Raw genomic sequence first — 21,318 nt, forward strand, 5'->3', positions numbered from 1 at the left:
ACGTTCTGTTAATTATTAATAGTTATTGTAATATTATAAAACACGGGGTCCATATAAGGTGTCTTGAGAAATCAACAGTTCCAATCTTATAAGGGCCTCACGTCTTGATTAAAATTATTTTTGCCCTCTGATTATGAAATTATTTTAAATTTTGTTCGTACGTATTAAATACTCCTTAACACCTTAGAATAGTTCACTACAGATTTAAGTTATAACTGTACATTAAAATTTATTGCAGAAATGACCAAAATAGAGTTTTTAATGTATTTATAAATATTAGTAAATATGTATTTATAGTAAGAGACCAAAGTTTTTTAAAATTATTTTATGTTATTAATAACATAAAATATAATTAAAGGATTTTCTCTAGCACTCGCTAGAGGGAATTAGCTGTATTTTGCAACGCCATACGGTTTGTTTCGCAATTCGCGGAACATAAATCACATTGAAGATAGACTACCTATGCCACCTATCGGATTTTCTTTTTACAAACATCACAGAAGGGCAACTAAAAAGTGTCCTGAAAATTTAAAAATATCCTGTTTGTTAAAATACTCTTATTTCACATAAATAGCATCATTAAATAATTGTAAGTTAGAAGTAAAATTTTATTTATGTATTTACTTGTGTATATAGTCATAATTCGGATTTAAGTCATAAAACAAAAGCTTGACAATTTATTGACGAATTGTACCCGTGTATGGAATCAATAACTTTTTGAGGTTTTGTTAATAATGTCTTCATTTTTAGTGACATTTCTTTTAATTTCAAGGTACACGTTTTACGAAATATATTAAGTTTTTAAAACTGAATTCTAACAGGCACTGTAGCTTAGTTGGTTAAAGCATTCGTCTGATAAACGGAAGATCACGAGTTCGAGTCTCGTCGGTGCCATATATTTTTAAATTATAAATCTAAGTTTTTATCTATTTTTTCTTTAATAGTTTTACTGTATCAAATAACTATTTGTATACTGTAGTAAGACCCATATGAGACACGGAAATGGGGAACTGTAACAACAATGCATTGCATTTTTATATTTGCTATTAAAATTTGTATTATAGGCAATTTCTAGAATGGAACTATAGCGGGTCTACGTTGGTACATGCCTACCTAGAAGAAACCTATTCTCTCTAAACTCCAAAGTTGTAGTATATGTAATAATAACAACAAGGCCGGTAGGTTGTTCCACTCATTGGCTATTCGCACTATAAAATTAATAGCGAAATGCCCAGTGGGAGTGAAGGTATATCAACCGTGTGCGACTATCACGAATCCGTCGTGTTGTCCAATGGAAGAAAGTGTATGGAGAAATTATTAAGTGTAATTCCGACGCACACTCTCCAAAATGCAGTATATATATAGAATACCAATATATTGGCAACTTTTCGCCGATACTCCAAGCTTTGAAGCTTAACGTTCTCTCACCAAAACATCATTACTAATCAGCAAATTGGCTCGTCACTGTATGTTGTCCAAAGCTATGAGTTGATGCTTCGCCGATCACACGTGGCTACAGTATTTTACTCCTGACCGGACTTGTTCTACATACAGACTTAAGAGTTGTCCTGGTGCAATTTTTCCAAACCTTCTCCAGAATACTCAGCTTTTCGACAGATGATTTAGCTTTTGGAATCAATAAACGATCCGACCAGTTTCAAGGAATAGGCCAAACAAACAACTTAACAACAGGCGCGATCTCGCTAGCACAGGACTTTAGGACTATGACTGGTATACTATACGGGCCACTAGTTTTGTTAACGTCAACATTTTCACAATATAACAAACTAAATTAGTTATATACAATGCAACTTGATATAAAGAAACTACACAATAAATAGAAATCCATCGTATAAATCAAGAAATAACGTCAAAACTTCGCTTTGCGGGAGAGAAATTTAAATGTGCGAGTATATTTATTGAAATTATAAATACTATCTGTATAATTTATGGCTAGACTAAGTATAGAGCAGTGGTTAGAGTTTCGCTGCAAGGTTGAATTAAAATTGAGGAAACTCGTAGGTGGACTTAGTTCACCGACGAATAATTTCTCGTCTAAAGAGGCAATGGACCACATCGCTCGTGTAACCGGCCATAGCCGTTGGGACCGAAAAGGTCTCGATTGACGACCACAAACCGGTAGACGCGGGTTGGGTAGGCCACCCATTAAATAGACCGACGACATAATTAAGGTCGGGAAAAGTCACTGGAAGCAGACCGGTCATCGTGGCAAACTTAGGCTGAGGCCTGCACCTTGCAGTGGCCGTGCGTATATTTGATAACACTGAAAGGGAATACAGTTTGTCATCCTATCGTTGCTTATATTAATCCAATCAATTAGGGATCTTTACATTATTTGTTTTTTGTTTAAATCAGTTCTAATTGTTTAACAAAACTTACCATTTCCAGAATTAGACCTTTTAAATTTATTTCTCCTGACAAGTTTATCCACTGATCGTATTTGTGTAACTATTTCTCGGATATCTTTTTGAATTAACCATTTAAGAACACAAAACTCTGTTACAGGATACAAGCATCCAAATGAAAATCACTTTTGAACTATCTATGCTTTATAGAAGTTTTAATGACTGCTTATTTCACATGAACGTCTAAAGGGAAAACTTTCAGTTTTATTTACAAAGTTTTAACTACATTCTGCATAAATACACTACAGCGCTGACTACTTCTTAGGCATTATTGTTTGCCTTGGTGACATTTACAGTTTCCGCGAATTGGATTTCTACATATAAATAAATAAGCTAGGAGTATTTCAGAAGCCTCGGCACTGGCTGATAAAAGTTTTGGGTATTTGGTGGCAAAAGCTCATGAGAGAAACTCGGCTTACACTGTCACTCGATATGCGTTTGGCATTTCAATTCAAGTCTGCCATTATTACTGTCATTTTAAAAGCTTTTACCTTTACTGGTGAAAGAATAAATGACAAGAGCTTTTTCTCGAGTCGTGAATTTTTTTTATAGATTATGATTTCCAGTCCATCGATTAGCTTTCCCTTAACCTGATTAAATCCAAATTCTCTTTTTTGGTAACATAGAAAATATTCATTTTCATTTTGTATCAATAAAAAATGATTCAAAGAGGATTTGATTGAAATTTTTCTTCACAGGAGGCCGGCAATCACGGAATTCTTAAGAAAACTTACACACCGTAGCCATTACTCATAAAAACTTTTTAATGGGTTCTGACTAGTTTAAAGCGCACTTTTGCGTAGTAATATTATTAACATTTGATTCAAGGAAATAAGTGTTTGTAATTTTAATACTTTAGAGATATTTTAATATACTCTGTGGATTTAATGGGAAAACAAATGTTATTCCGGCTATTTATTTAGCATTATTTCTCTTTGTAAGAACCTTTATGGTGCCATAAAAATATGAAAAAAATTCCCAATTTATCGAGACGTTTTCGGATTTCGTGCATAGCCATACATTGGGAAATTAGTTTTTATTTATGCATATTTATTTCCTATATTTTTTTAAATAGTACATAACTGTCCTTTTCCAATAAATAACAATTTTAATAAGCCTCCAAATTTGAATTTTTTGAAAAAAATTTGTAGTGATTTATGCAGGCTGTCGAATTAATGTAAATAGGAATATATTGTTAACAATAGAAATTTAACAGATTTATATGCAGTTTTTTCAGTCAATTATGTGATTCCTATACAAAGAACTAAAGACTCTAATACAAAACAAAAAACGTAAAATAACGAGAAACATGGTGACGAGTAAAATAAAGGTCGTTTATTATCCAAACTTATTTTAATGTTGGTCTGCATGATAAGGCTACATGTGGCTAAAAGAAGTGATCAGGTTACCTTTGCTTCTGTGACATTTTAAATTTTATTACTTACATTATAATATTTATCAATAATTCTTTCATGTATATATAATAAATAAAAAAAAATTAAAATACATAGTACAATAGTACCGTATAAACAAAGTTAAATATACTAACTATAACGATAATTCTATTATAGGATGTACTCGTATATTAGACTTTCATCAGGAAAATAAATCCAAATTAACCTAATACTTTATCCATTTCTGTCATAAATACTTAATATTTCTACGTCTTAGATTATTGTAAGGTTATTTAAGGAGTGCAGAGAAGTTAATAAAGCAAGAATATTAGTAAGATTTTCAAACAGATAGTGTGTATCATACATTATTTGGAAGCAAGTAAGCGTTATATTCACAAATTTAAAGTTTTTACAACTAACGTATGTTATAAACAAAAAAATATAACAACGTAATGTATGTTGCCATAATTGGCCAATAGTTTTATTAGATTCAACACGCATTAAACTGATTCATAACTATGCGCTTTCTCAGATATCAATAAAAAAATGTTTCTATTCAAATTAGATTCCATCGGTCTAACAAAACCTGTTTCTTCTCATGTTTAACATATGGTATTCATAAATACTATCATTTTTAAAACCTCTTATACACATTTAATTTGTGTGACAACATGTAGTTGTTATTAAATATAATGTAATCTTTAAAAATAATATAATCATAGGACAATCGCCGATCTTTATTCTTTAATCTGTGTTCAGTTTTTAAGGTACAGAATAGAAATAACAAAAAAAGATAAATTTGCTTTCAATCGTTTTTATTTATAAATCACTTTCATAAAATATATTTCGTTAATAATGAATCACAATTTTATTTTGTTTAAGAATTGTCTGTTACCCTGGCAACGCACTCCTAGTAACGTATTCTTCGCTCTGCAAAGCATTCGCTCTGCGTAGCAGTCACTTTACGTAGCAGTCGCGTAGCATAATATTCGCTTAGCAATCAATGACTTGTCGATTTATACCTATGTGATATCTAGTAATGTATACAAATGATACCAATAATAAAATAGAGCCGTTGATAAAATACATTACCTCGGGAAATTTCACGGTCACCGATAATTCTTAGAATATTTAAGAAAGCATTTGAACAATAGAGGCAGTATTCATTCAAACTTTGTTATGAATATAGATGTACGCTTTTTGTAGATTGTCCATTATTTCTGAGGGCTTCTTGCCAGTTGACGTATTTCAAAAACGGCTCTTTTTGAATATAATATTGCAATAATACTAAAATTACAGTTTTAATAAGTAAATTACAAATCCCAGAAATAAACACAAAAACTGTTCTGTACTTTTTGCTTCATTTGTCTCTGAGAATGCGTAGATAATAAGGATAAAATTAAAAGTTATAATTTCATAGTCATCTTCACGTACATTCTGATCTCATCACCATAACTGTTTCACAGTAAATATGTCAAAGCAGGCTTTATCGTTGAAGTTAACTCGGCTATTTTAGACGCAATATGGATTAATTCTGAGCGCAGTCAATATTCATATATCGTTATAATGGAACATTGACAAAAAATTTTATTTGAAGTACTGAATTAATTTTTAATGTTGCAAAGGGTATTACCGAACAAAGAAAAATGCTCACTTTAATTCTTTATCAATTTTAAAAATAGATCACAGTTGTCTTATTGAAAATTCTGTGAATAAACCATATACCGTGTAACAGATAAAAAGAATTAATAATAAGTTAAATCCATTGATATGTGTTCGTAAAACAATTAATGAATACATAAATAAAAATAAAAAACAAATAAGTTTAGTAGGTCATTAGTTAAGCTATACGTTTAAAAGAAACACGTAATATTAGCGTTCCTCTACCTCTAGTAAAATATTTCGCCAAATAAATAAATATTTTTAGTAAAATAAACTATGAGTCAAGGTAAAATTAACAAAATCTAATCCAATAACAAAATATTGATCGAACTTTGATCTTAAATTCATTATTGACAATTAATGACATGATGCTTTAAGAAGTGAAAACATTTAAAAAAGGGGCGAAAAAAACTTTTAAATTTAAATCTGTTGACTTGGATCATTACATTAGCGCTGGAGGGATTCGAACTCTCAACCCCAAATTCACCTTCAACTTAACTGCATAAGAGTATTCTGATCTAGGCTACGGCGCCCATCTTTATATAGTTCAAATTTAGTACTGTACCGGTTGCTTATGTAACTGTTAAATTTAACATTAATATATTTATTTACAATAACAAAGGTTATGCATAAATGTGGTAAAAAATCATCAAGAATTCACTCGTAGGTTTATGAACGGAGCGACTAGTAAAACTTATTGTATTTAATGGCTTACCATTAACAAAAACACAAACAGTAACACAATACACATTCACCGATATATTAAACTTATTGCAGACGTCAGGACGTTGTGGAGTCATGTGGCTGTCTGCGACTTTTACATTATATTTTCCAGAATAGCGTCACTCCATTACAAGTATGCTAAGCTCCTCATAGATAGCGCTTGAGTTTTCGCAACACGGTGACGTAATAGGCAGACATAGGTGGCAGCATAGACAACTCCAGCATATAATTGAAGGTTTATTTAGGTGGCGCTGGAAACCACTGTCATAGAGAAACTATACTAACGTAATAGAGGGTTACCTTCCATACTTCAATTGACACCTCGCTAAATCGAGCAAAAACAGCGCCAGCACTAATGAGAGGAACTACCTCAAGGTGATAGTTATCTTTTATTGCTAGTTTTGTATCTACAGATGGCGTTATCATTAAAATAATAAACTTTTATATTGATATGTCCAGTATTCCCAGTATTAATAATAGCTATCTGCCTTACGCCAGTATTAAATATTCTCTGTAATATGAATAGGATAGGTTAGTGTAATATAAATAGTTTAGATTGATTTGTTTATTTTTAAAAAGCTTGTCTCTGATCACTATCACTACATAGTATAAAAACCAAAGTCGCTATCCGCCGTCTGTCCCTATGTATGCTTAGATCTTTAAAGAAACTACGTAACGGATTTTGATGCGGTTTTTATTAATAAATAGAGTGATTCAAGAGAAAGGTTTATATATATAATAACATCCATTACATAAAAAAAAATCCAAAATTAATTTATTCAAAATAGGTTGAACAAGGAATTCTTTTTGAACAATGTATTGAAATACTTTTATTTTTGAGGTTTAGCGCGGGTGATGCCACGGGGCAGTAAGCTAGTGAATTATAAAAATATGAAATAATGGAAGTGCGCGACTGAATAGGTATGCTTTTTAAAAATAATCAATTTGATCAATAATTATTTTGTTTATTATGAAAGCTTAATATTTTTGGTATTTTAAGTGTGAATATTGTAAATGCAACTTCGGGTAAGGAAATGTACGGCGTACTGTAAGTAATTTAAAAAAGCAAAGTTTGGTAAAACTGTAAACAGAGAAAGCTATAGACTATAGACCTTGAGCTAGCGTGTAGCTGAAAGGGACAAGAAATGAAAATAAGTGCAACTTCAAGGTTACCTTGTCGAAGATTATTTTACCCCATTTATCTCACTTCAGATCCAACTGCAACAAGTCAGTGGCTACTTGCATTGATACTCCGAAAAAGATTTAAGAATTTTACAAGGCTAGGCTAAGAATAATAATTGATTTTGCCATTATAAAACGGGAAAAAATATTATTTTGTAAATTTAGTTTTTATTGTACTACAAACCTTAAAATCTTGCGATAAGGGTGTTACAGAAAGAGTAGCCATACTTTAAAGGGGGGGGGGGGGTATATCTATCCATTAAACTGAAGAACTTTCCTCACGACAGTGTCGAAATCCGAAAAAAATTGTAGAAGTCCCATACTAAATTAATCAGCTGATAAGCACTTTTGTATGGAAGACCAATAGTTTTTTTATCGGATTCCCACATTTGTTTATTGGGAAAAGTTGTTCACTTTCATTAGTAGTTACACTTCCTAATATATGAGAACCCTTTGTTTTACACCCTGTATAAACATACAAAAACCACTGGAAATTCGTCAACAAATGACAAACCATCAAATGTTATCTATATCACAGAGGAACTATTCGACATGTTACCGACAGTCTTACCAACAGTGTATAAAATGCCAATGTATAAAATGTCTATGAAATTTATAGAATGCGAGATAGGGATAAGGTAGACTGAAATGTATTACAAATAAAACAGGGAACATTCATTCAATCAACCTTTTATTTAAAATTGTTTTTGGCTAAATATCCGTAACGATATTTTAATCATATTATTAGCGTACTCAAATAATCATAAACCTAAAATCGCTTCAAAAATTAACAATATTCAGACATCCAACGAAAAGAACTTTGTTTTCAGAGGCGGCTCTAGCTCGTGTAGCGCCCGTGTGCAATAAAACTCTGGCGCCCTATAAGCCTGACCCCCTTCCCCCCCGGATATAACTATTAACTTTGCCGTCATAACAAGAAAGTTTTTTCATATCCAAATATTATTTTGAAAATATGACAGGTGTTTCAATTGACACACAAAAATTTCAATTGCAATTGCTATTGAAGTTTTTAACATTATTGCATGGTAACAAATTCGAATTCGCAATAATTGTCGGCTTGCTGATCAAACGCTTGCCGGCGGGTGTCGGCACGTCCTTTTGATAGCAATACCGCTTTACGCGAGTATAAACTTTAAAAACGTGTAGTAAGGTTGATTTTAAGTTGAATAAAATGATCGAAAAAGGAGCCGCTTGCGTTTTAAACCACCGCACTTACGGCGCCGCGCTGACTGGCCGCTTCTAAATTTTAAATACGTGAAATAAGTTTTATTTAGGAGTAAAACGTTCAAAAAAGAAGCCGCCCATAGGGCGCTCGCGTTTAATGACTGCCGCCACCGCGCTGGGTGGCCGCTTCAGTGATATCATTGTTGTACCATAATGGTCCAAGATAATGCTCTTAGTTGTCTCAGGGAACGCCGTTATATTTTCAATATTTTTTTTTCCTAACCACCTAAAAGTAGGCTACGGAATATTTTTCTAAGGTGTTACCTGATCGAATTCGGTTGTATCGGCTGAAGAAGTTGAGGGCATGATGTTCATGTCAGCAGATGAAGTTGCAGTCACGACATTCATCTCGGCGGCTGATGGAGAAGCCATGCCTTGAAGTTACTTCTGAGGTTGTGACGAGGAGAATGCAAACCACCGATCTGTAAGAGTTAAATCCGATGATATCGACGCGGAAAGTTGTGGCGAAACCCACGAACCTGCGTTTACGATGGAGGAACTTCCATGGTCAACGTCAATCTCAAACGCCAAGAAGGCACCTGGCGCCGACGATCTCAAGGCGTACATCTGTCAGGCGGCGATCGACGTGGAACTCGTCTTATTTTTGGCTCTCACAAATAGATGTCTCGCACTTAACCAATTCCCCACGTAGTGGAAGGAAGTGGTTGTCATAGCTTTCCGGAAGCCCGACAAGGAAGACTATACGTACCTGAAATCTTATAGGCCAATCGGACTTTTGCCTGTTATGGACAAAATATTCGAATTTCGGTGCAGTGTACCACCGGAAAGAATCCGGTGGTACACTGCACCCTATATCAGTAGTCACCAATACGACTTTATGCCACAAAGATGTACCAAAGATTCCCTGTATAACCTGACCCAGTACCTACGAGCTAGATTGGAGGAGAAAGAGATCGTGGTACTGGTGTCATTGGATACAGAGAGAGCCTTCGATGACGCCTGGTAGCCTTTTTTTTGGTTTCGGAGGGACAATATTCCGGACGTTCAAGATGCCCCGCCTCTGAAGGGAGGATAGGGGTATGCGGGATTCCTACCCACGATGACGCCTCGCAGGCAGGGAGGGACCTCGTGCTGGATCAGTCCCTCCCTTATCGCATCCCAGGGCAGTGAGTTGAAAGCATTGACGATGTCGAGGCTTATCGCCAACGCTTCATCACCCCGAGACACGGCCTGCTCCGACAAGGCCCGGACGCGCATTATCGCGTCGACGGTCGAACGCCCCCGACGGAAGCCAAACTGGCAGTAGGCGATATCGGGACCGACGCGAGACAGATGCCCGCCGATCGGGCGGCTAGTATCCTTTCAAAAAGTCTGGCCATCTTCTCCTCTGGAGCTAGCCTTCGCCTCCTTTGGGCTCGGGTGTACTGGCTGGGTGTACAGTGACTCCCGGAACCAGTTCGCTCCCCTCTCCGGTTCGGACAGAACCTTTTTGGCGTTTGGCCAATCGGCAACGCAGGCGGCGGCCTCCAGCCGGTCTTTGTCTAGCCGCTTCAAACACCAGGGTCGCATAGTGCTGCTGTCACGGCCGCCGGAGTCAGCGACGGGCCTGCGGATCGCAACATCGAAGACGATGTGGCGATGGTCAGAAAGAGTGACCACCTCCTCTGCAACCCGCCAGCCCAATATCATACGCATTGCAGCGGGAGTCGCCATGTTAAGTACACGACCGTCTCCCCCTGCCAGCGCACGCATGAGCTGACGGATCCCCTGTTGATAAGCCGGAGATCCAGTCCGGCCGCCCACTCCAAAACGGTGTCTCCCTTCGGATTGTCTCTAGTATTCCCCCACGCCCTGCTGTGGGTGTTGAAGTCTCCAAGGACGATGGACGGACAGGGGAGGTAGGCCGCAGCGCAGTCCGCCACCCTGTCCAGGTACTCCTCGTAGTCGGCGATAAGTCTGCTAGGTGACACGTAGCAGCCTATCATGGCCAAGAGACCCCATTTAACTGCAACGCAGCCCTGTTCCTTTAGATAAAAGGTGCAGGGTGTGGTACCCTCTCCACCCCTCCAGTAGAAAGCTACGGACCCAGAGTCGTCGCCGAACCAACGAGGGTGGTCAGGCACGTTATAAGGCTCCGCTACTACTGAAAAGGCAACCTGAAACTCGTCGACGGTCTGCATCAGCAAGTGCTGAGCATTCCGGCAATGGTTCAGGCTACCTTGGAGGACTCTGAAGGGCGGGAACAGAGGTCTAAGCGACATCCATGTCCGAGATTACGCCCGGCGCTGCGACAGCTTCGGCTGCGGCCGCCGTGCTGGTGGTCGCAGGCGGAGACTTTTGACTCCTCCTGCCCTTACAGGGCGTTGGGCCGCACCTCTTACCCAGCCGGTGGTTGGAGGGCAACCCAAGGTCCGAGCACAGAGGGCATTTGCTTGCGGATGCGCGCTCTCTTACCTTGTGCCCAGCTTCGCCACATGCGAAGCATCGCATGCTCCTCCATCTCATGTATAGTTCTGGGTTCCATGGGTGCCACCCTCTCTGAACCCCATGCACGCGCCCCGTAGTCACGATAGAATGGGCCACATTGACCGGGCACTGCAACCAGCAGGTACCCATGCAAGTGTTTGTAGACATCCCCGAATTTAACGTCGTCCACCGAACAACCGCCCGCCTCTGCCACCGCTTTCGCGATCTCGCCCGGTCTGGCGGCGTTGTCGAGGTCCCTCAAGCGGATCTCGCTCGTCTTCACGGGGCATACCTGATGGGTTGCTATAAGGTGCAGACTGGCCGAAACACGCTGCCCTGTGAATCTGCGGTACCTTGTCGATAGCTATTTTAGTGATCGCAAGGTGACCGTATGGTATGCGGGAGCGGAAGCGGTAATACGACAACCCATTAAAATGAAGTACGGATTTTAGGCCTCACAATTTACGATAGACTGACGTTTAACAACCACGTCAAGAATGTCTATAAGAAGGCCGAAGGCCTCTATCGTCAACTGTGCCGGGCCGGTAAGGTATCTTGGGTCTGAACTCTGAGGTCATCAGGGCAATATATCTGGCGGTGCTGGAGCTTATAATATTGTATGGGGCGAATGCATGGGCGCCAGCAGCTAGGAAGCTGGTGGTTCGTAGGCAGCTCGAAGAGGTGCAGTGGGGATTCGCGCGAAAAATCGCGGAAACCCACAGGACCGCTCCCCTTGGACCTCACGATTCAGGAGGTGGCAGAGTTGTTCGCGATAAAACGTGGGCACTCCCGGCGAGAAATGGGTGACCGAGAACTAGCGACACCTGAAAGCTTCCTGAGACTACGCCACCCGTCTGTTCAAGTCGGCGTAGGGTTCTCATGTCTGGAAGAAGGTGCGGAAGAGGTCTAACTTGCCACTGCGGCTACCGATCTGGCAATTTACACCGACGGCAGGTGCATAAATAACAAAGTAGGTGCGGCGTTCTGCGTCTCGCGGGACGCTGTAGCGTTAAATACCAAAAAACTATAGTTGGGTAACTTCTGCACTGTATACCAGGCAGAGCTGGCATTGATGTACGTGACAGGGTATGCATGAAATCCTAGAAACGGTCGCGATATCTGACACCCTCCATCCCTTAGCATGCAGAACAAAAGAGAATATTATTAATGCGAGAGAGAAAGGCAATAAGCTGAAATTGTACTGGTTGACAGCGCATGCAGAGATGGAGAGTAACAAAAGGGCGAACCGGCTAGCTAAGGATGCGGCCCTGAAATGTAAAAAGAGACCGGAATACTAGAGGTGCCCCATTTCATTTTTTAAACGACAGCTTAGGCTGGACACGCTTGACGAATGGAGCAGGAGGTACGCGCAAAGTAGTACGGCTTCCACAACGCGGATATTCTTCCCGGACGCAAATGTAGCGTATCGCGTTCTCCAAGAAATTCAGTTGGACACAGTCTTGGTCCATATGTTCACGAGGCACAGGGGATTCTCCGAGTACCTGCACAAAAAAATAGGATTAGTTATAAAATAGTTTTATTTAAACTAGCATTAAATAAGAATAACTGATTTTTCTTATAAAGATATATTATATGCCACCTAGACCTAAGTTAATGTACCATATAAAATAAATACAGAAATAAATTGTACTATATTATAGAAGAAGCATAGGCCCAAGTAAATTTTTACACCCATTCTTTAATATTATTTAATAACATACACCTAAAGAATATAGCAAAAAATGTAATAAATAGACATAAGATATAAAGAATGAGATGATGAATGAATAGAAAGCTATGTATGTAAGTAAAGAAAGATTTTTTGATTTGTTACGTGCAAATATAAAGAATAAGTAGCATTCGCAAAAATATCGATAATAGATATCAAACTTATTTTTGCAATCCTTACTAAGAGTGTAAAACGGGATCGCGAGATATAAATAGTCGATGAATGTTACAGCAATAGTATTTCATTGCATTGATTGAAACAAAATATAGTAATTGATAGTGTTGCCATTGTACTAAGTAATAATTTATTATATTTCAGGAACAAACAGTAGTTTAACTATAGTTTTTCTGTGATAAGCTTCATTACATACTTATAGTTCGCTAAAATATAAAATTTAATCTTAACAATATAACAAAATAACTGCTACACATTGTAATACGCACGCATCATCATAAATAGTTTAATTATATTAGGACCTTTCTCTTTTCGTTCTCGCTGTTTTTTGAAAGATGGCGTTGCGGCACTCTGTGCCGGGAATTTCGTACGGTAACAAATCACCAAAATAGTACTATATGTAACCTCAAATTATAGTAGAATAGAGTTTACCACAGTGTCAACTACATATTTATTTGCCTTTTGTGAAAATGTGTACTTTTGTGCCAAATAAAGTGTTTTTGCGGGGAATTTTATTGCACTGCTTTATTCAGAAAAAATCTGCAGCAGAAGCACACAGAATTCTCGTTGAGACATATGGTGACAATGCTTTGTCGAATACAACGTGCAGAGACTGGTTTAGGCGCTTCAAAAGTAATGATTTTGTCCTTGAAGACAAAGAGCATTCTGGAGCACCGACAAAATTTTAAGACAAAGAATTGGAGGCATTGCTTGAAGAAGATCCATGTCAGACGTTAGTAGAGCTTGGGAAAACGTTACAAGTAGATGCGTCAACAGTTTCAAAACGTTTAAAAGCGTTAGGAATGATCCAAAAGCAAAGACATTGGGTGCCGTATGAGTTGAAGCCGAGAGACGTAGAGCGACGTTTTCTCATGTGTGAATTGTTGCTTCAACGACAAAAGAGAAAAGGTTTTCTGCACCGTATCGTCACTGGGGATGAAAAGTGGATTCACTTCGACAACCCATAGCGAAAAAAATCGTGGGGTATGCCGGGTCACGCATCAACATCGTCGCCTAAACCAAATATCCATGGTTTTAAGCTTATTCTCTGCATTTGGTGGGATCAGCGGGGCGTAATTTATTATGAGCTGCTTAAACCTAATGAAACTATCACGGGAGCTCGCTATCGACTTCTGTTGATGCGTTTGAGTCGCGCTCTGAAAGAAAAGCGGCCACTATACGAGCAGAGACACGACAAAGTGATTTTATTACATGATAATGCTCGGCCACATGTGGCAAAACCAATCAAAACTTACCTGGAAACACTTTAATGGGAAGTTCTACCCCACCCGCCGTATTCATCGGACATAGCCCCCTCCGATTACCACTTGTTTCGGTCGATGGCGCACGGTTTAAGCGAGCAGCGCATTTTTTTGAAGAAGCCGAAAAATGGCTTGATTCATGGATTGCCTTCAATTGCTACCAGAGAGATGGGAGAAAGTGGTCTCTAATGATGGACAATACTTTGAGTAATGTCATTGTAAGCATTGTATTTTAAATATTTTTTTTTTGAAAAAAAAAACAGCGAGAACTTATTCAGGGTCCTAATAAGTACAGTTCAAATTCGTTAAACGTGATCAATAATAACAATTATGATCGAATCTTTTCATTTTGACTTTTTATTTACCTAACAATTCCTAGAAATTCCTTATACAATGGTATTTTGCTGTAAACTTAAGGGCAGTTGTATTACTATTTTTCAATGCTATGAAAATATTCATACATATAATGTAACAATATTGAACAATAGATTTGATTGAAATTACTATTTTACTGTTCTTATAAATTTTATTTGTTGCTTTTTGCATTCCTGGAGCTGGCAGCACTGACTTATCAAAATTGTCCTGTTGCGCCATCTAGCACACACACAGATGTCAGATAGTGACAGTTACTCTGTGCAGGTAGTAAAGAATTAAACAAATCTTGTTGCAATATCTCAATAGATAGCGCACTGAAAATGAAAACTAATTTGCATGTTTCACTCGTTTATGATGAAATTATAATTTCATGGTGCTGTTTTATGTGTAAATGCATATGCTTCCTATAAAAGTTAGAAGAGTGAAAAAACATCATATCCTAAAATGGGGTAAGTAGTGCCATCTTTCGCAATTTATACGTCATTAAAAGTAGAATGTATGGAGCTATGTAGACATGGTGCAAGGTAAGGGTTTTTATGGCGCATATGTGTCGTCCAGAGCATGGTATAAAATCACACCCCTGTTATTGATTATTTCAAGCACTTTTATTCAAACTTCTTCCTTTAATTTTATTAGTCATTGACAACAGAGGCCCGATTTGATAATTCTGGCTTTTTACCGCTGTAAAAGCCCATAATAACCAATGCCAATGTCATCATACACTCACATGACCTGATCGTAAAATAACGCAGATTTTGTCACATCATTGATGCCTGATCAATCGTCTTTCTAACCATACGTGATCCACTTTTCGTCACCAGATAATCTTTTCTTAACGATTCGGTTTCATTATGTCTCAATAAAAAATCACAAATGACTACACGGTTTATTACATTTTTTTCTGAAGGCTCGTGCGTTAGACAAATGACGATATTTTACGTATACCCAGGTTTTTACAAATGGCTCAAAACTATTTTACGAGTAATTTTTAATTCTTCAGTTACGATGTAAGTATAAAGATGCCGATCTTGGTCCACTCTTACAAAAACGGCGTTCATTTTATCGGTAATTTAGCGACCAGTGCGAGTAGTATCTTTGAACTCAAAAGACTTAAGCCGACTTTGTACTACTCCTACTACAGTATTAGCCCAGTGGTAGTAGACGAAGACTTGCGATCGTGCGTCGCGGGTTCGGTATCCGGGATACTATCTAATATAATTCAAACTTTGTATTTTAATAATATAGGATTGCCACTGCTTACAAACAAGTTTTCAGAGCATGGGCAGCTGTGTCCTCTGCGTACCATAATACCAAGCTGGAATCGCTAACGCGCCTGCCAAGCGTGGCGTCCCCTTAGATACCTTTGGGCGCGGTATGTGCCTTGCAGTGCGCTTTTTTAGGCTGAAACGATGACAACGTTGGATAATACTTTTCTTGGCACTGCAAGGAGTCCATAAACGTCGCAAGTTTTCGCGGCTTGCTTTTCATTTCTTCTTTATCCAAATAAAATTTATAATGTATGGAATGTCTTCACTAGATTCACTCATTGTGACAAAGAAATACTGAAAAAAAAAGCCGGAAACAAAATTTTATTAACATCTTTTAATTTTTTAAATGGTACCTTGTCATCAAACTTAGTCGTTGAGCACGATACATTCTGAAAAAATTACGCAGCAGGGGTAAGCCCGCCACTGGGCGGACTGACGCCTAAGAGTCAAGGGAGGTCTCTGCCTTGCCGTGGGCATATATCGGCGGACATGATGAAAACCAGCTAGAAACAATCAATAAAACTTAGACACTGAAGGACGATATAGCAGCCATAACCTTTGCACACTAGTTTCTGAATTATAGGATCCAAATCATTCACTCTGGCGTCAGCTATTGGTCATAGCACCCTCTCCCTGTGCATAAATTTTCAATAGAACCGGTTGGAAGTAGCCACTAACTAGCGTTTTCCGACAATAAGATCGTCTGTCAACCGTGTGAGTGAGTAACGCAGAGGGTAGCCGATGTGCTACCCTCTCTCGCGGTTACAGGATAAGATCGGTGAAGACACCATCGCGTCGTTGGTGCACAGTCGAAATAGTCGCCGGACCTTCCTGGAGTATTGCAGGAAGGTCATATGAGAGTGTATAAAGAGAAACAAACATGTTGGATAAACAAATAAAAACCATAACGAAACAAACTGTGATAGATATTAAAACTGTATGGGACTATGATATAACTAAAAATAAAAAGTACAAATAAATAAATACCTAGAATTTAAACTCAGTGCATAATGAATATGAAAGTAAAAAGAGAAAAATAAAGTAATACAGAAACTATATACCTGTAAAATTCGTAACAAAGCATAAAAAAGAACAAAAGATATGCGAGGAATAAAAGAAGAAAGAATAGTTGACGTTCAGATGGAAAAAAGACGAGGATGTAAATAATAGAATTCTGTGAAAACATTATTATTGTTACATTGTCTCTGTGTAGGTCCCATGGGAAGAACAAACTAAAAAAATATATTTTGAGTGAATGTCTTAGGCTGCGCATTTTACTCTGTTCTACAGGCTAAATGGGTCAATATTAATATTAATAATTTATTATTGTGTTTCATCGCTTTATAAAGGGAGATTGGTGTAAAAGCGTTAAATATTTTTGCTTAAAAATGAGCTATAGATTTATCCTATTAAATTTTAACACCTTTATTCAATCACTCTGTATACAGAGAAATTATCACAATAAATCTTATTTCTTTGTAATTTAGTACACAAAATTAAAATGTAATTCTTACAATGCAGTCAATGGAGATGATGATGGTTATGATTACCATCTACATCATCATTTCGCTAAGGTTTAGTTTCTAATAGTTATTTATATGAATGTATAAAAATGTGAAGGCGCTCTTCTGTACTTCTCCATTACTGATTGAATAGTACGAGACATACTTTACGTAGGCAAATTATTATTTCCAGATGAAGAATAAAGCTATAAATGAAAGAGCTTTAAGTTTATAATAGCTTTAAGCACTTAACCTTAACTTAGTATTATAATAAGTTTTAGAAATGTGGGTATTGGTGACTTGATATTAATCCAAAACTTTTTAATAACTACATAAAATTTCTTTTTGTCTAAGTCTAGGAATTTAAAGTATTAAATAGCATTGTTGGTTTACGTACGGCACTTTAATGATGTGTTTATTTTCTAGATAAATTGGTTTCGTCCGTCTGTCTCTCGCACTGTGCCATTTTTATAATTAACTTCTACTTTTCAGTGGAAATAAGTTCTATCATAAGATATTGCATAAAGCTCACTAAAATAATAACTGTTTTTTCCCAATTTTTTTACTATATTTTACTCAGGGTCAAATAATCGCTATGATATTATTTATTGCTGCTAATTCTAATTTCCATAACAATAGGATTTTGTCGCTAGTCATTCTAAAACTTTTATAGAAGCGCACTTGTCCAAAATTTTTTAAAAACTTGGTGCTGGTTTCGTTTTTTGTACTATATATTTAGAAGTGAACCGATGACATAGTCAAGAGAAGTGCTGCACTGCTGGATACGAGTAGTCGACAACCAGTTATCGTGGCAACCTTTAATGGTCACCCACCTATGCCTTACATTGCGCATCTGTTGGCTGACATGATGACAATAACAGATGACGGACTTCAACTAACGTCTAAAGCGCAACAGGACGACAGCAATAATATGCATTTAAACTTAAAATGGCACCTTGTAATTATAATTTCGTCATTAACGAATGATATTTTTATTTTCAATGCGTCATCTATCGATATGTTGCAACAGGTTTTTTTTAATTCCTTCTTATCTACACAGACTAACTGTCACTCACTATCTGAAATCTGTTGTGCTAGATGGCGCCCAACGACGATATTGTTAAGTCAGTGCTGCCAGCGCCGGGAACGCAAAAAGCAACAAATAAACTTTATAAGTACAGAAAAATTATAATTTCAAATCTACTGTTCAATATAACATTCACAGAATTGATAAATAGCTATACAACTACCGTTAAATTTACAGCAAATAACAATCATATAAGGAATTTCTAGGAATTGTAAAGAAAATAAAAAGTCAAAACGAAAAGATTTGATCATAATTATTATTATTGATCATGTTTCATGAACTTGAACTGTACTTATAATTAAACTGTTTATGAATATGCGAGCCTTTTAATTGTAAATCAAAAGTTCAATAATAATAATTACACATTGGTGTTGTTAAGGTTTAAATTTTTATTTAAGGGAACTATAAATCTGTAATGAAGCTTATCATAGAAAAACTATAATTGAACTGTTTGTTCATGAAATAAAATAAATAAACAATCATTTAGAAGAATGGATACACTATCAATTACAATATTTTGTTTTAATCTATGTAATAATGTACTATCGCTGCGACATTCTTCGATTATTTGTTTATTGCGATACCATTTTATACTCTTAGTAGAGATTGTCAAAATAAGTTTGACATAGATTATCGATATTTTTGCGATTGCTACTTAACTAATGCTCTAACTTCTTATGTTTGATACAACTATGTGTAGTCACAATTTTCATGAGATTCGTTGTCGGTATCGATGTAGGAAGCAATTGGTCAATTAAATACAAATTTCGATATGGTGCCGACTTTTCTTTATTTTTTCCATGGAATTTCTCATCGGAAAGGACGAGGACTCCCAAATATCGATTTTTAAAACTTTAATCGTGTAATCTACACTGTGATTAATGATTTAATTTTTGTAATCTGTAATTGTAGTCACAAAACCTTTTTTTTATATATTGAATGTTATAATACTTAGAAACCTTCCTCTCGAATGACTATTTATTTAAAAAAACGCATCATAATTAGGGGTACGGAATTTTCGTATTTACGAAATAGATGCGAATAAATGCGAAATTTTAACATAAATGCGAATAAATGCGAAATGTAGAATAATGTTCGTATGATGGATTGTTAATTATTATCGTATCTCCCGAGTTGCGACTCGCCCCAATTGAACTTGAGCGAAGTTCGTTTCGGACGAAACGGTCGATGCGACTTTTTGGACACGAACTGACTCGACAGGATGAAAGCTTTTCGAAAATTCCTTCTTTCCAAGAAATTCCTCAAAATGAGCTAATTGATGGGTATGCGCACTTTCATAGGTTATTCATCGGTCTGTCATTTTAACCCTTTGACTGCGGAATTATTTTTTCAAAAACGATCGCCAGGGACTGAATTTTTACAGCAAATTTCAGAAACTTTTAATGCTAAATAAATATTTGTATTATACCATTAAACAAAATACTATTTTGCTTTCGTCTTCTGTTTACATAAATGCATACTTTAAAAAAAATTATACTTTTTTAATGCACAAATCAATATTAAATGACAATAAATGAACTAAACTTGTATTAAATATTCTGATATTTAATCATGAACTTAAATAAAAAAAAGATATCTTGATCTCGGATCCAAGTAAAAATATTTTATAAAAAAAGCATTAATTTTTAAAATTTTTGATAAAACATAATTGAATGTTTCATAGAAAAAAGTCAAATAATTTAAACATCGTCGTAATTTTTTTTTATTATTTCCCTTTGTTGTTCCTTTATAGTCATTAAAGAATCTCTTTTTACTGACATTTCTTAATTATTTTAATAAAAACGCGTTTCTATTGTTTTTATGCCATTATACTCTTTTTAACAAATAATTTGAATGTTTTTATTTTATTTTATAATGTTTTTAGTGTTTCCTACATTTTAACATTTTTTTCTGTTAAACGCATATAAGCGTTCATCGCAGTCAAAGGGTTAAATGAAAACCCCAATGTAAAGGACAAATTGTTGGCTGTCAAATGCAACTTCAAGTCTTTTGCTGAAGCAGCATTACAGAGTATTTGGAGTCCAACCAACAGCGTGGACGCTGAACGCTTCTACAGCATATACAATGTCGTCGTAACAGACCGAAGAACGGCGCTTAAGGAGTCGAGTGTTGAAATTTTTACAATGTTATCTTTTAATTAATTAAAAATCTTTAATATTAAGACTTGTACTATACAATTTTGTATTTTGTAAAACTTTATTTTCATATTTAGTAATAAAATTGCTAAACAAGTATTTTTGTTTTCTAAAAATCTAATTTGCCCAATTTTTTTTTACTTCGAAATTATAAATGCGAAATTTGCAAATTTTGAAAAATATAAATGCGAAATTGGTGATTTTTTTTTGCGAAAATTCCGTACCTCTAATCAATCCGTTGCAGTCCTAAAAATCTAAGCATACATAGGGACAGACGGCGGAAAGCAACTTTGTTTTTTATATTATGTAGTGAAAGTGATGGCTTTTTCAGAAATAAATAATTCAACCTATACTATTTATATCAAACTAACCTTTCGTATTTATATAACAAAGATTATTATTACTGGCGTAAGGCAAATAAACTATTAATACTGGTTATTTCAATATGAAAGTTTATGCGTATATTCGACGTCGTGCATCAAACCGCTTGGAACGTTTGTTCTTGTGCGCAGTCATTAGTCGATCAGTTTTCTTGATGCGAAAACATGAGTGAAGGGTGCGTGCCAGAAGTCTCTTTTCATCATCAATAATGGAATATTACAGAGGTCAGTTCCTTGGTTAATTAAAACATATCGTACATCGACGACTTAATAGTTTTCTGCTCAACAACTAGAATTTACGTAGACTATATTGGATTAATATTTTT

At 36.3% G+C, this 21,318-nt stretch overlaps 2 protein-coding genes and 1 non-coding gene across 3 annotated transcripts; 1 reads left to right on the forward strand and 2 right to left on the reverse strand.

Moving 5' to 3' along the window:
* Positions 1 to 820: 820 nt before the first annotated feature.
* TRNAI-GAU (transfer RNA isoleucine (anticodon GAU)) lies at positions 821 to 894 on the forward strand. Its single transcript has one exon. It is a non-coding gene; the product is annotated as a tRNA-Ile (tRNA).
* A 9,061-nt stretch (positions 895 to 9,955) lies between these two features.
* On the reverse strand, positions 9,956 to 10,282 carry LOC137929508 (uncharacterized). Its single transcript, XM_068772532.1, has one exon. It carries the CDS (start codon positions 10,280 to 10,282, stop codon positions 9,956 to 9,958), a length of 327 nt encoding a protein of 108 aa, XP_068628633.1.
* LOC137929969 (uncharacterized) lies at positions 10,279 to 10,854 on the reverse strand. Its single transcript, XM_068773151.1, has one exon. The coding sequence runs from the start codon at positions 10,852 to 10,854 to the stop codon at positions 10,279 to 10,281; it is 576 nt and encodes a 191-aa protein (XP_068629252.1).
* Between the last annotated feature and the right edge of the window lie 10,464 nt (positions 10,855 to 21,318).

Source organism: Battus philenor, unplaced genomic scaffold (assembly GCF_028537555.1).
Source record: "Battus philenor isolate CCGP_79_NKW_IND1 unplaced genomic scaffold, ilBatPhil1.0.hap1 SCAF_1, whole genome shotgun sequence".
Classification (NCBI taxonomy): Eukaryota; Metazoa; Arthropoda; class Insecta; order Lepidoptera; family Papilionidae; genus Battus; species Battus philenor.

Coding starts and splice junctions, on each gene's coding strand:
- LOC137929508 (XM_068772532.1), bottom strand. CDS start 10,282: ATGATATTGGGCTGGCGGGTTGCAGAGGAGGTGGTCACTCTTTCTGAC.
- LOC137929969 (XM_068773151.1), bottom strand. CDS start 10,854: ATGTCGCTTAGACCTCTGTTCCCGCCCTTCAGAGTCCTCCAAGGTAGC.